Consider the following 12,289-nt stretch of genomic DNA (forward strand, 5'->3'; position numbering starts at 1 on the left):
TAACTCAATTCTGACATTGTCTACCTAGAGATAGTCTCTGATCCTCCAATTTCAAATCCAAAATGTGTGAATTTTCAAGCAACTTATATAAAATAGCATGGCATTTGCATGTGACCTACGCACAATCTTCCATGCACTTACATCATCTCTAGATTACTTACAATCTATATTATAAGTAATACAATGTAAATGCTACAGAAATAGTTGATATCTTGTGTTTTTATTTATGTTGCTTTTTATTTTCATTTTGTTATTTTTGGAATATTTTTGATCCATGGTAGATTGAATCCTCAGATGAGGAATCCATGGATGTGCAACTCATGGATATGAAAGACCAGCTGTATTTAATTTCTCATTCATTCATTAGACAGTTATTGATCATCCACTAATTGCCAGGTACTGCAGTAGCCATTTCTAAGCAGGTATAGATATGCCAATAGTCAAGCTGAAGGATGGTCATGAAGAGCGGTGCACCCTTCAATCTATCCGTGGCAGAATTTGGGACACTAGCAACATAAATATGGGAATATTCAATATTAAAAAAAACCTGGAGTTTTCCAAACCTGATGGAGACTTTTTTCTCTCAAAGATAATGTTCTGTAAGTAGAAGAGTAATGAGGATGTGATCTTCTTGATTGTTGTAAGAGAACATACTTCAATGTTATTGAATCACATTTGCCACTAAATAATTCCTTCTTTGGTTCTATGTTCTCTCTGCCCCCAAAATTCAGTCAATGGGAAGGAGATTTAAAAACAGATAAATGAAGGTGTTATGTGTTATCATTAAGAGTAGTGTTGAACAGCATGTATCTTTAGAGAGATATATGAGAAGAGGGAAAGAAATACCAGGAATATCAGAGGATATTACTATGAACACAATAAAACATTAACTGTCTCCTTACAGGTTTTCATCATAAGGTTTGCATACACATTTAACCTTGGCCACAAGTTGTATTTTTAGAATGGTTGACAAAAAAAAATACTAGAAGTATTGGATAAATTATATTATGTATTGGAATATCTTTATACATAAATCTCTAAATGGCTTTTCTTTGTATTATTTACCTGTGCTAACTGGGTAAAATTTGTGAATTAAATGTGATATTGTGCCTTTTTCATTTTATCCCTACTCCTTCCTCTTTTCAGTGTTGCTGAAATAAAATGATTCTGCTCATGTAGCTGGACATGCTTAGAATATAGGACACGTTTTGTTACATTTTTATTTCTGTAGATAGAATCTATTTTAGCTTGAATCAAGGGTCACAGAATAAAACTAATCAAGAAAATAGAGAAACACGTGTCTCTCTGCTCTGGTGGGAGAAGTTGAATTCCCGTCGGTTTTGCTCCCACCTCTCCATTCATCCTTCTCCCTAGTGGTCTTTGGGCTCAGTCTCTACCTGCCTCTTCTTTCATAGTGTAAGAACCAGGTGCATTTATCCTTCCTCAATTTCAACAGCCACCTACATGTTGATCCTTCCCAGTTTTGTATATCTGAAAAGTATTTGCTCTTGATATTCAGACCCATATATTCAAACCTTCTGGAATTCTCCATTTGACCCAAAGCAAAATCATTTTCTCACTCAAACCTACTTCTGTATTCCCCTCTCATCCAACAGTAATACCCTCCACCTACTTACTAATCCCAGAAGCCTAGGAATTATCATTGATTCTTCACTCTCCATTAAGTTTTACAATCTCTCCATTACTATCCCATCAATTCTGTCATTTTAATTTCTTATAAATCTGTTGTTTGCTTTCATGTGCATTGTCACCACTGCCTCATTTGAGACAATTGACATATCTCTACTAAAATACTGTATAGCTCATCAATGGTCTCCTTTCTTACATTCTTGTCCTCCCCACCAATCACTTATCTGCACTGCTACCACAGTGATCTTTCCAAAGCATGAATAGGGCTTTGTCACTTACCTGCTTAAAATCCTTAAAAGATTCATCATTGTCTTTAAAATAAAACCCAACTTTGTTGGTATAGTACACAAGGCTCTTCTGATATGGTTGTTAATAAATGAAGGTGCCAATCTTGCATTTTTGTCACCCTCCCTCTTTGACTCCTCCTCACCCAAACTCATGCCCCTGCTCAAAGTCTGTGAAGCTTTTGCATTTGCTGGATCCACCCATGCTTTCTCATTGCTGTCATTTTTGCCTGTATACTTTACTTGCTGCTACTTTTGCCTCCACCTTACTCACCCAATATTTTATTCCTCAGTGTAGATGTCAGCCTCTACAGAAAGCCTTCCCTGATTTTCCAAAACTGGAATCATGTGTCTTTATGTGCTCATTAGCAGCACAGCAGCCTGTACTAACCACTATTGAGGCTTATTACATTCTAGTTTAACTGCTGGATTCTCTGTCTCTCAGCACTTACTTACCCTCACTCATTAGACTACAAAAAGTTCAATTCATAGTAACCACTTAATACATTTTTATTGATAAAAAATAGTAGATTGGTATAAAACAGACTTGGCAAAAACAAAAACAAAAACACAACAAATAAACCAACAAAAAGAAACCCATAGTAGAACATACAACCGCCTTCATAGAGATATGATGTAGCTTGATGATGCTATTTGAAGGGATGTGGATTATCACGTCTTCTGCCTACAAAGACAAAGTATCTATAAGTGGGTAGCCTAATATATAGTAAGTTTCTTATCTTTTTAAATTTTATTTTCAAATAGTAGTTACAGGGCTATGTAGACGTAATCATTGACAACTTTAGGAATTTTATCATAAAAATGACATATGTGATAGACACATATTTTGAGTTTTGGGTAAAAATCCCCATCCTATTCTATGAATGCAACTGTGTTCATTACTCATTTATGAGTTCATCACAACTTAATTATCAATAAGGTGTTAAAAATGTTAATTAAATCATTCTTCACCCTTGGGAATGAATCTTTTCTTTTTGTGTTAAAACATCAGTATAATCAATCAGTGTATTGGAAACCAGAGATTTTTAAAACATGAATGTTTTTATTAAAAAAGAAAGAGAAATGAGAAGGTATCACATATGTTTTCTAGAAAATAAAGAGAATAAAATTTCTAAAACCAGGAAGCCATTCTCCTTAATCTTCATTTTTTTAATACTTACTCTACCCCACTGGCATAATCATTCAGGAAATTTTAGAAAGTTTTTTTCTTAGTGTGGGGCAATCTCCTCTATTGCTCTAACTTATACTAGATGTTGATTAGAAGATTTAAGAACATCGGTGAGTAAGATACAAAATTGCAATGTTCAGAACTAAGTTTAAAATTGTTTCCAAAAATCAAATCTCAAGTCATAGTAGAATAAAAACATTTAAACATAGAGAAAGGAAAAGGCTGTATGAGGTAGGCAATTAAAAGAGCACAGTGAAAAAAGGAAACAAAGGTAAAAAGAGTGAAAAAGGAAAATACATTTTAACAGCAGTAAATGACATGACATGACAAGAAAAAAACGAATGAAGAGTAGAAAGACAGATGGGAGAACCAGAAGTCAAAATTAACGACAAAGAAGAAAAAGTGCACCTACAGAAGACTAAAAAAAAAAAAGGAACAAAATGATCTTCCAATTATAAATGTGTTTAGATGCCCAAATATTGCTATATTTAAAAAAATGCCAGAATAGCTGTATTAGTCTGTTTTCATGCTGTTGATAAAGACATACCTGAGACTGAGAAGAAAAAGAGGTTTAATTGGACTTACATTCCACATGGCTGGGGAGGCCTCAGAATCATGGAGGGAGGTGAAAGGCACTTACATGGCACTTACATGGCACTTACATGACAGTGGCAAGAGAAAATGAGGAGGATGCAAAAGGGGAAATCCCTGATAAAACCATCAGATCTCATGATACTTATTTTCCACCATGAGAACAGTATGGGGTAAACTGCCCCCAGGATTTAAATTATCTCTTACTAAGTCCCTCTCACAACACGTGGGAATTATAGGAGTACAATTCAAGATGAGATTTGGGTGGGGACCCAGAGCCAAACCATATCATTCCACCCCTGGCCCCTCCAAATCTTATGTCCTCACATTTCAAAACCAATCACGCTTTCCCAACAGTCCCCCAAAGTCTTAACTCATTTCAGCATTAGCCCAAAAGCCCACAGTCCAAGGTCTCATCTGAGACAAGGCAAGTCCCTTCCACTTATGAGCCTGTAAAATCAAAAGCAAGCTAATTACTTCCTAGATGCAATGGGGTACATGTATTGGGTAAATACACCCATTTCTAAATGGGAGAAATTGGCTAAAACAAAGGGGTTACAGCAAGTCTGAAATCCAGCAGGATGGTCAAACTCTAAAGCTTCAAAATGATCTCCTTTGACTCCATGTCTTATATGCAGGTCACACTGATGTAAGACATAGGTTCCCATAGTTTTGGGCAGCTGTGCCACCGTGGCTTTGCAAGGTATAGCTCCCCTCTTGGCTACTTTCATGGGCTGGTGTTGAGTGTCTGTGGCTTTGCCAGGTACACAATGTGAGCTGTTGGTTGATCTACCACTCTAGGGTCTGGAGGACGGTGGCCCTCTTCTCACAGCTTCACTAGGTAGTGCCCCAGCAGGGACTCTGTGTGGGACTCTGACCCCACATTTCCCTTTCATACTGCTCTAGCAGAGATTCTCCATGAGGGCCCCACCCATGCAACAAACTTTTGCCTAGGCATCCAGGCATGTTCATACATCTTCTGAAATCTAGGTGGAGGTTTCCAAAACTCAATTCTTCATCTCTGTGTACCTGCAGGCTCAATACCATGTGGAAGCTGCCAAGGCTGGGGTTTGTACCCTCTGAAACCATCAGCTGAGCTGTACCTTGGCCCCTTTTGGCAACGGCTGGAGCAGCTGGGATGCAGGGCACCAAGTCCCTAGGCTGCACACAGCATGGGGAACCTGGGCCCGGCCTATGAAACCATTTTTCCCTCCTAGGCTTCCAGGTCTGTGATGGGTGGGGCTGCCATGGAGACCTATAACATGTCCTGGAGACATTTTTCCCTTTGTCTTGGGGATTAACATTTGACTCCTTGTTACTTATGCAAATTCCTGCAGCCAGCTTGAACTTCTCCTCAAAAAAACAGGTTTTTCTTTTCTACTGCATCGTCAGGCTGCAAATTTTCTGAACTTTTATACTCTGTTTCCTTTTTTAAAATTGAATGCCTTTAACAGCACCCAAGTCGGCTTTCAAATGCTTTGCTACTTAGAAATTTCTTCTGCCAGATACCCTAAAATCATCTCTCTTAAGTTCAATGTTCCACAAATCTCCAGGGGGGCGCATAATGCCGCCAGTCTTTTTACTAAAACATAACAAGAGTCACCTTTACTCCAGTTCCCAACAAGTTCCTCATCTCCATCTGAGACCACTTCAGCTTGGACTTTATTGTTCATATCATTATCAGCAATTCTGTCAAAGCCATTTAACAAGCCTCTAGGAGATTTCAAACTTTTCCACGTTTTCCTGTCTTTTTCTGAGCTCTCCAAAGCGTTCCAATCTCTGACTGATACCCAGTTCCAAAGTTGCTTCCATATTTTTGGGTATCTTTTCAGCAATGCCCATTCTACTGGTACCAATTTACTATATTAGTCTATTTTCACACTGCTGATAAAGACTGGGAAGAAAAAGAGGTTTAACTGGACTTACAGTTGTTCCACATGGCTGAGGAGGCCTCAGAATCATGACGAGAGGCTACAGGTCCTTCTTACGTGGTGGTGGCAAGAGAAAATGAGGAGCATGCAAAAGCGGAAACCCTTGATAAAACTATCAGATCTCACGAGACTTATTCACTATCACGAGAACAGTATGGGGTATATTACTGCCATGATTCAAATTGTCTCCCACCGGGTCCCTCCCACCACACATGGGAATTATAGGAGTACAATTCAAAATGAGATTTGGGTGGGGACACAGAGCCAAACCATATCAATAGCATTTCCTATATTACATTATTCTTCTAATTTTCTTAAGTTTATAGTAAAAAAAATTCACTTGGACAATTTCAAGACACACCAGAGAATCAAAATATCGTCAATGCAGTAGTTTCCAATTGGTTGGGCTGAACACATTACTTTATATCGTTTGTATCCTTAATGGCACACAGTATTAGCTGAGTAGGTTTCTTCTTATTTATTTATTTATTTTTAATGTACTATTTGTTCTCTCCTAAACTGTTATATGAGTATTTGGAAACCAAATGACTAAGATTTTCACAAAAGGTAAAATAGAGGCACATAGCTTTCTTTTAAGTAAAACGTTGCTTTACCCTCTAACCTCCAGCAACCCAGGACTAACAATCGATTGCTATTTTTTTTCTTTTTTTAGTGTCTTGATTTTTAGTCTGTTAATGATATGTAAATATTTCAGATTTTCTGTCATCCAAATAATACAGTTAGACTATAACTATAAATATTAACTTGGAACATTAAAAATAAAATTAATAGAACCATTTTAATAGGAGATGATAAGGTCTAAAATATAAACCAGATCTGTCTCTCTATCCCTCTCTGTCTGTATAAACTAATAATGTAGCAATATTACTTTCTTATTTAGCAAAGTAATTACAAAAGTTCATGCTAAATTATGATTTCATAAACAAACACATACCACAGGAGCGCAAGCATGGATGGGAAAAAACATGCTTAATTTCCTAGGTTTAATAGCTTTTAATGCAACTCCACACCTATTTGTTGAAATGTGGCTATTCTGAAGGTCCTGTGCTAGAGGAAGCTAAGCCACAGGGAGAGGGGAAGAGATGTAAGAAAAATGCACAGATAATCGTATAGCAGGTCAGGTTATAGTAAGCATTCCGGGCAAAATACTCACATGGGTTATGAAGTGTTCAAACAAAGGGGTTCAAAGGAAGAAGGCATCATACGCAGCTGGGAAAACCAAGAAATCTAATGGAGGATATGTAATTTGAGATGGGTCTGGAAGAATGAGTAGGATTTTGAAGACAGAGACAAACAGTATGACTTCTATTTCAACTGCTATTCTTCAGGTTTCGGTAGTCATCATACTTCATTTGATGTTACAAGTTTTGGTAATTTCTTCCTTCATATCTAGCTTCTTAAATAAACCCTCTGCTACATGACCTCTACTGAGCATTAATCATGCCAAATTAATCACTATTTTCTGGATAAGCCAAATATTCTAAAAAATCCCTATGCCTCTACTCATACTATTCTCTCTGCTTGCTTCACGTTGGTTCTTCTCCCTAAAGTAGGCTGCGAATGAACATAGAAGGCTTGGTTCATTTTCAATGTCTTCCTTGACCCCCACCTCGAAGAAGTGTGTGTATCTCACAGGTATTTCCAAATCCCTCTATATTTTCTTTGATTATTGTCTCTCACATTGTATCCATTTATCAAGGAACAAGCTTGTTCCTCCACACAGAGAGGTTCTGAAGTAAGGGCAGGAGAAGCCATATGGGTATCTTCCGGCCCAGGCTGTCAAGTGGTTAGTATTCGGTCTGTATATACTCTGATGCAATCAGTTTTTGAAGGAAAGAACGGTAAGCGCAAATAGAACCAGAGCTTGTGTAGCAGGGTTCATATAAGCAGTGGTTCTTACTGAAAAACAGACCCTGGTCTCTGGGGCTCACTTCTTCCTCCGTGTGAATCACTAATAGGAGGGGACCGAAGGCTGAGGCCAGGCCACCTGGAAGCCCACAGCGCTGCTAGTAGCAGCGACAGCAATAATAGAAACTCACTACTGTAAAATCCTCAGTGCGTTTCCATGTGCTTTCCCTGTCATCTAAATGCTTCTCTTCAGCGGCCTAAGGTGGCCCTTCATTTTCTCCCGAGTTCAGGGAAACACCTCCCTTCTTTCAGAATGTGAGAAAAAAATGGGATTTTCCTGGGGCTGAGAGTGGGGATTCCCTTTCCAGAAACGTGCAATTTTTTTCATCCCGCCCACCTGGACTGAAGGCGATCAAAGCGAGGGAGCTGGTGGCATATTGGAACACTCCAAGCACCCTGGCCCCCCTCCTCCCAGAGAAGGGTCTGGAGCCCCGCAATCCGCTAATTAGCTCGCCCCCATTGGTTGTCCCCAAGGCACCCCCGTGCCGTCACTGTGCTATGCTAATGAGGGGGAGTCTCATTGGCTGGGCCTCCAGCTCCAGCTCCGCAGGGAGATTGCGGGGAGAGCCGGGTTGGCCACGTCTGGGGCCGAAACCCACCGCCCCCGACTCCCGCCAGCTCAGGGCTGTGCCGGATGCAAGCCCGCCCGAGGGAACGGTAGCCGGGCGGCTGCCCTCTGGGAGGATGTGGCAACTGCCTTTAAGGAAAGTGCTTCACCGTCAAGCGGCGCTCACTCCCACCCCTCTCCCCTCTTTCTAGGCACCGCGCGTCTTTTTCGGCGAAGTAACTTTTTATACCCGCCTCCCCCTAGTCCTGGGGACCAGAGGCGGTGCCGAGCCTGGGGGCGGTTCCTTGGCAGCGTTGATTCTTGTCAGAGCCAGACTTTTGCTCCTGGGCTGGGTTTGCATCATCCCCATTACACCCTCGGGAAAGAGGAGCCAGCCCCCTTTCAAGCCTTAGCTTCCGGCTCCAAGCCGACCCCCTCCCCCTCCCTGTCCCCTTCCCCTTCTCCCATCCTTCTCTCGGCCACAGCTTCTTGTTAGTCCTCTCCCTTTACTCCGCAATATTTTCTTTCTTTCTCCCTCCTCTCCTCCATTTGTTGTTTAATGTTTCCCACTCTTTGAGGAAGGATGGTTGATTTGGAGAGCGAAGTGCCCCCTCTGCCTCCCAGGTACAGGTTTCGAGATTTGCTGCTAGGGGACCAAGGATGGCAAAACGACGACAGGTAAGTGGTGTGGTGGAGGATTGTTCTGTAAATATTGCTGAAAAAGAGACGGAAATGGGAGGGCCGAAGTGGGGAAAGGAGGGAGAAAAGGAAAACGGAGCCAGAGAGGGAGACTAGGCTGGGGGAGGGAGTAAAAGAGACTCTGATTTGTCTCTCCATTTTGACTCTATAGAACTGTTGCTATAGATAAGGAACTCTTTTTCTTTACACTTTTCTTATTCTTGCAAGGTATTTATTGCATTCATTTGGTGCTTATTCTTTTGTCTATCTGTGCTTTTCTAGGATGTGTATAAGGCTAGTATCAGAGGTACAATACACTCAAATGGTATGCAATATCAGTTCCAAAAAATTTGCATTTTTTCCTTAGGTGTGGTTAATCAAACTCAAAATTGCATGCAAGTTGTTTGAAAAAGCACATTAGAAACTTAAAATCTCCTGAGTCTATTTACTTACTCCTTGTCTGTGTTGTCTTGAGTAGGTATCCACTTGGCACTGGAAATTTTATGCTGTTTAAACATTTTTGAGTTTTAAGTAGACAATTGATTTAAATATGTAACAGGTAGTTAGTGAAAATAACAACCTTTTTAATACAGTATACTCACTCTGAACAGGTAACTCTGACCATTATGAATAATGATGTTTGTATAATATGATACAACCTTTTCATAACTAGTATATTTTTTAACTGAAACAGAATATATGTCTCGAAATTAAAATTAAGTTTCAAAACTAGAATATTTATTGTTAGCAAAATATTGTTCATGTGTTTTATTTATAGCATTACTGCTTTGCACAAACTTCTGAAATTCCTCTGTCTATTTCTGTCTCAAGCACATTTTGTATTTCAGTGAATTTAGTATTTTCTGGAATAGTCATCCCATATATCACATGCCACATTTCTTTGTTTTAAAATAATACATGTATACTAACTAGGTTCTCAACTCAATTGAAATGTTTCATTGAAGTTTAGCTTGGTATTGATGTGCTATTTTAATTATATAAAAGATCCATTATTGGTCCAATCCAAAATCCCCTCCTCATTCACCACTGACCAATACACTCTGTTTCTTTTCTTCACCTTTTCAGCTCCCAATAGCAACTCCTGTCTCTACACACTGAGGATTTTATCTTGAGTATCAGTTATGGGCATCTTGTTTGGTCTCATATTAGTAATTTGAAAGGAGATGGATGCTTTGTAGAGGATATTTTGATTCAATCTCTTTTTTAGGCAAAACCACACATACTGGCTAAAAATTTAAAGAAGTAATACCAATTTCTCAGTATTCTTGTAGAGTGTTTGAGTAAACTGAAGATAAGGAAAATAATTTTTAAGTGAATTTGTAATACAAATTGACATTTAGATAAACTGCATTAGCCTGGTTAAATGGCTTAGTAAGTGTAGCATGGTGTTCCTAGTGACTGAATGTATATTTAGTTCAGGACCTCAGGATCATTATATAGAATAGAAATCCTCTCTGTAGAAAGTGTGAGATAGATTAAACACATAAAGCACATACTTTGGTTATAGTGATGGTATTGTTGTTTGTTTGTTTGTTTTAAATATCATATCTAATATGTTAATTTTCATGTGGTTGCCCTCATTTTTCAAAGGATGCTGCAGAAATATTTTAGTAATTAAGAATTTTGATTAGTTGAACACTGCCTAAATGGATCACTGCCATATTAAAAAAGTTTTGCAGAATGGTTAAAATTTTATGTTATATTAAAAGGTTATGCTAGCCCAACTTTAACTTAAAAAGCAGGCCACATTTACTACTAAAATAAGTTATTAAACATTTAAAACAATCATTCAACCATTTTTAAGGATTTGGCTACTGTTGTGGCTTCATGGAAAACTATTCTTTGGTTTTGGTTCCATTTGTTGTTAATCTTTGAAGGCAAGATACTTGGAATCAGAGAAACCCAGACTTCAGTCCTTGGCTGTTTCCTTCACTAGCTGAGTGGCCTTGGGAAAGTCATTCAGCCATTATGAGATTCAGCAATCTTATTTTTTATAATGGGAATTATACTATCTACCTTGTAAAACTGTGACAAGAGGAAGGATGGAGAGGCACAGAACTAACATTTAGTTGGAACTAAGTACTCCCAAGTTCTTTTAACTGTGCGGTATGTTCTTTCTTAGTTAATCCTCAGACGAACTCTGAATAGCAGGCAATTATGTTAGGCACAAGGAAACTGAAATTTTGGTAAATTAAACACTTGTCTTGGATATTATATCTTATCAGTGTAAAGATGACTCTTCAGTTCAGTTTATTGTTATTCAAATCCCTCAAGAAATTCTTAAGTTCTTTTCACTTAATTTATTTGAACTTAAAAGAATAATTTACAGCACCTAGCACAGTTTAGGTGCTCATTAAATATTAGTCCCTTCTTCACTTCTGATTTGCCATTTGCAATCCTTTTTTTTTCCTTTTCAGACTCCTAAGCTAATATGTGGTAGTAGGTAAAGTCATCTTCCTTGTCTATAATATGGTGACAAATTCCTCTTTGCAATTACGCCTGAATAGCAATCTTATTCTACTCAGTTATCTTCTTGGACTCAATTCCTATAGAGTTGAGGAGGAAGCCCTCTTTCATGTAGGAGTAGGTAGATCACTTCCAGCAACAGATACATTTAGTGCTCTGCCCATATTCTCAAAGCAACTTTCTTTGAACACCTCCTGCATGAGGTTTTCTCCCCCCCACCAACCTCAGGTGCATCCAAGTCCTGCTTGGAGAACAAGCTGGAGTGTCACTGAGTAAACAGGCTGTTTCTGAATCAATACTTTTGCTTCCTTGCTCCTTAGCTTGGATAATTCTGAAGCATATTCTACACTGTGTCCAAAGGGGCTGAGCTCCACTTGCCCGCAGTGATAACTGGCTTAATACTGAAAGCTTTATTGGCTTCTGTCTCTCTTCTCCCCTACTGGTGTTTTATCTGTGATCAATTCCCAAATAAACTGCTTTTGCTGCAATCCTATCTCAAGCTTACCTTCTGGGAGGATCTGAATCAAGATAGCTGTTTTCTGGATCTAGAGAGCCACATCCTTGTAATGATGGGGGAACCGTGTTCCAAATGTAGGAACATAAACACTTTCTACCTTGTTCCTTACTGTAAGAATTTCAAACTCCATCTTAGGTCATAGTTAACTGGCATATGAAAATAAATGAAGCATATGATAGATGCTCAAATGGGTGTTGTTAAAGATGTAATATTGATGGGCCTATTAGGATATAGGAAATGTGTATTCCATACCATAGATTTTCTGTGAATCAACTTTGGATAAGTAGGTCATCTAAATTTATATTGTGCCACCTTTTGTGTAGGTAAAAACACATACACATACACTGGCATAATGTACATGTAATGTATATAGTGTATATGTAACAAATATGCATTGCTTTTGTAATATATGTATTATAAAATATTGTATATTGTGTGCTAAAAATTGTATATTATGTAATGCATCATATATTACAAATATATGTG

General features: G+C 38.6%; 1 protein-coding gene and 1 long non-coding RNA gene across 8 annotated transcripts in view; one reads left to right on the top strand and one right to left on the bottom strand.

Annotated features, from left to right (window-relative positions):
• Positions 1–2,477: 2,477 nt before the first annotated feature.
• LOC129458180 (uncharacterized) lies at positions 2,478–7,974 on the bottom strand. Of its 3 annotated transcripts, XR_010114656.1 has the most exons (4): positions 7,912–7,974; positions 6,820–6,923; positions 5,641–5,697; positions 2,478–2,619 (listed from the first exon to the last, which is right to left on the bottom strand). It is a non-coding gene; the product is annotated as an uncharacterized lncRNA (long non-coding RNA). The 3 variants fall into 3 exon arrangements; XR_008649553.2 differs by lacking the exon at positions 7,912–7,974 and having other exon boundaries at positions 5,641–5,694; positions 6,820–7,454; XR_008649554.2 differs by lacking the exon at positions 7,912–7,974 and having other exon boundaries at positions 6,820–7,454.
• Positions 7,975–8,138: 164 nt separating this feature from the next.
• The window catches only part of KCNT2 (potassium sodium-activated channel subfamily T member 2), a 398,329-nt gene continuing 394,178 nt past the window's right edge, over positions 8,139–12,289 (top strand). For 4 of the 5 annotated variants that reach the window (XM_055233862.2, XM_055233861.2, XM_055233863.2 and 1 more), the window contains exon 1: positions 8,145–8,799. In XM_055233862.2, coding sequence (XP_055089837.1) covers positions 8,705–8,799 — 95 coding nt within the window. In that variant the 5' untranslated portion in view covers positions 8,145–8,704. Of the gene's footprint in view, positions 8,800–12,289 lie in introns of all 5 variants that reach the window. The other variant, XM_055233859.2, reaches the window with a different exon arrangement.

This window comes from Symphalangus syndactylus, chromosome 19 (assembly GCF_028878055.3).
Source record: "Symphalangus syndactylus isolate Jambi chromosome 19, NHGRI_mSymSyn1-v2.1_pri, whole genome shotgun sequence".
Lineage (NCBI taxonomy): Eukaryota > Metazoa > Chordata > Mammalia > Primates > Hylobatidae > Symphalangus > Symphalangus syndactylus.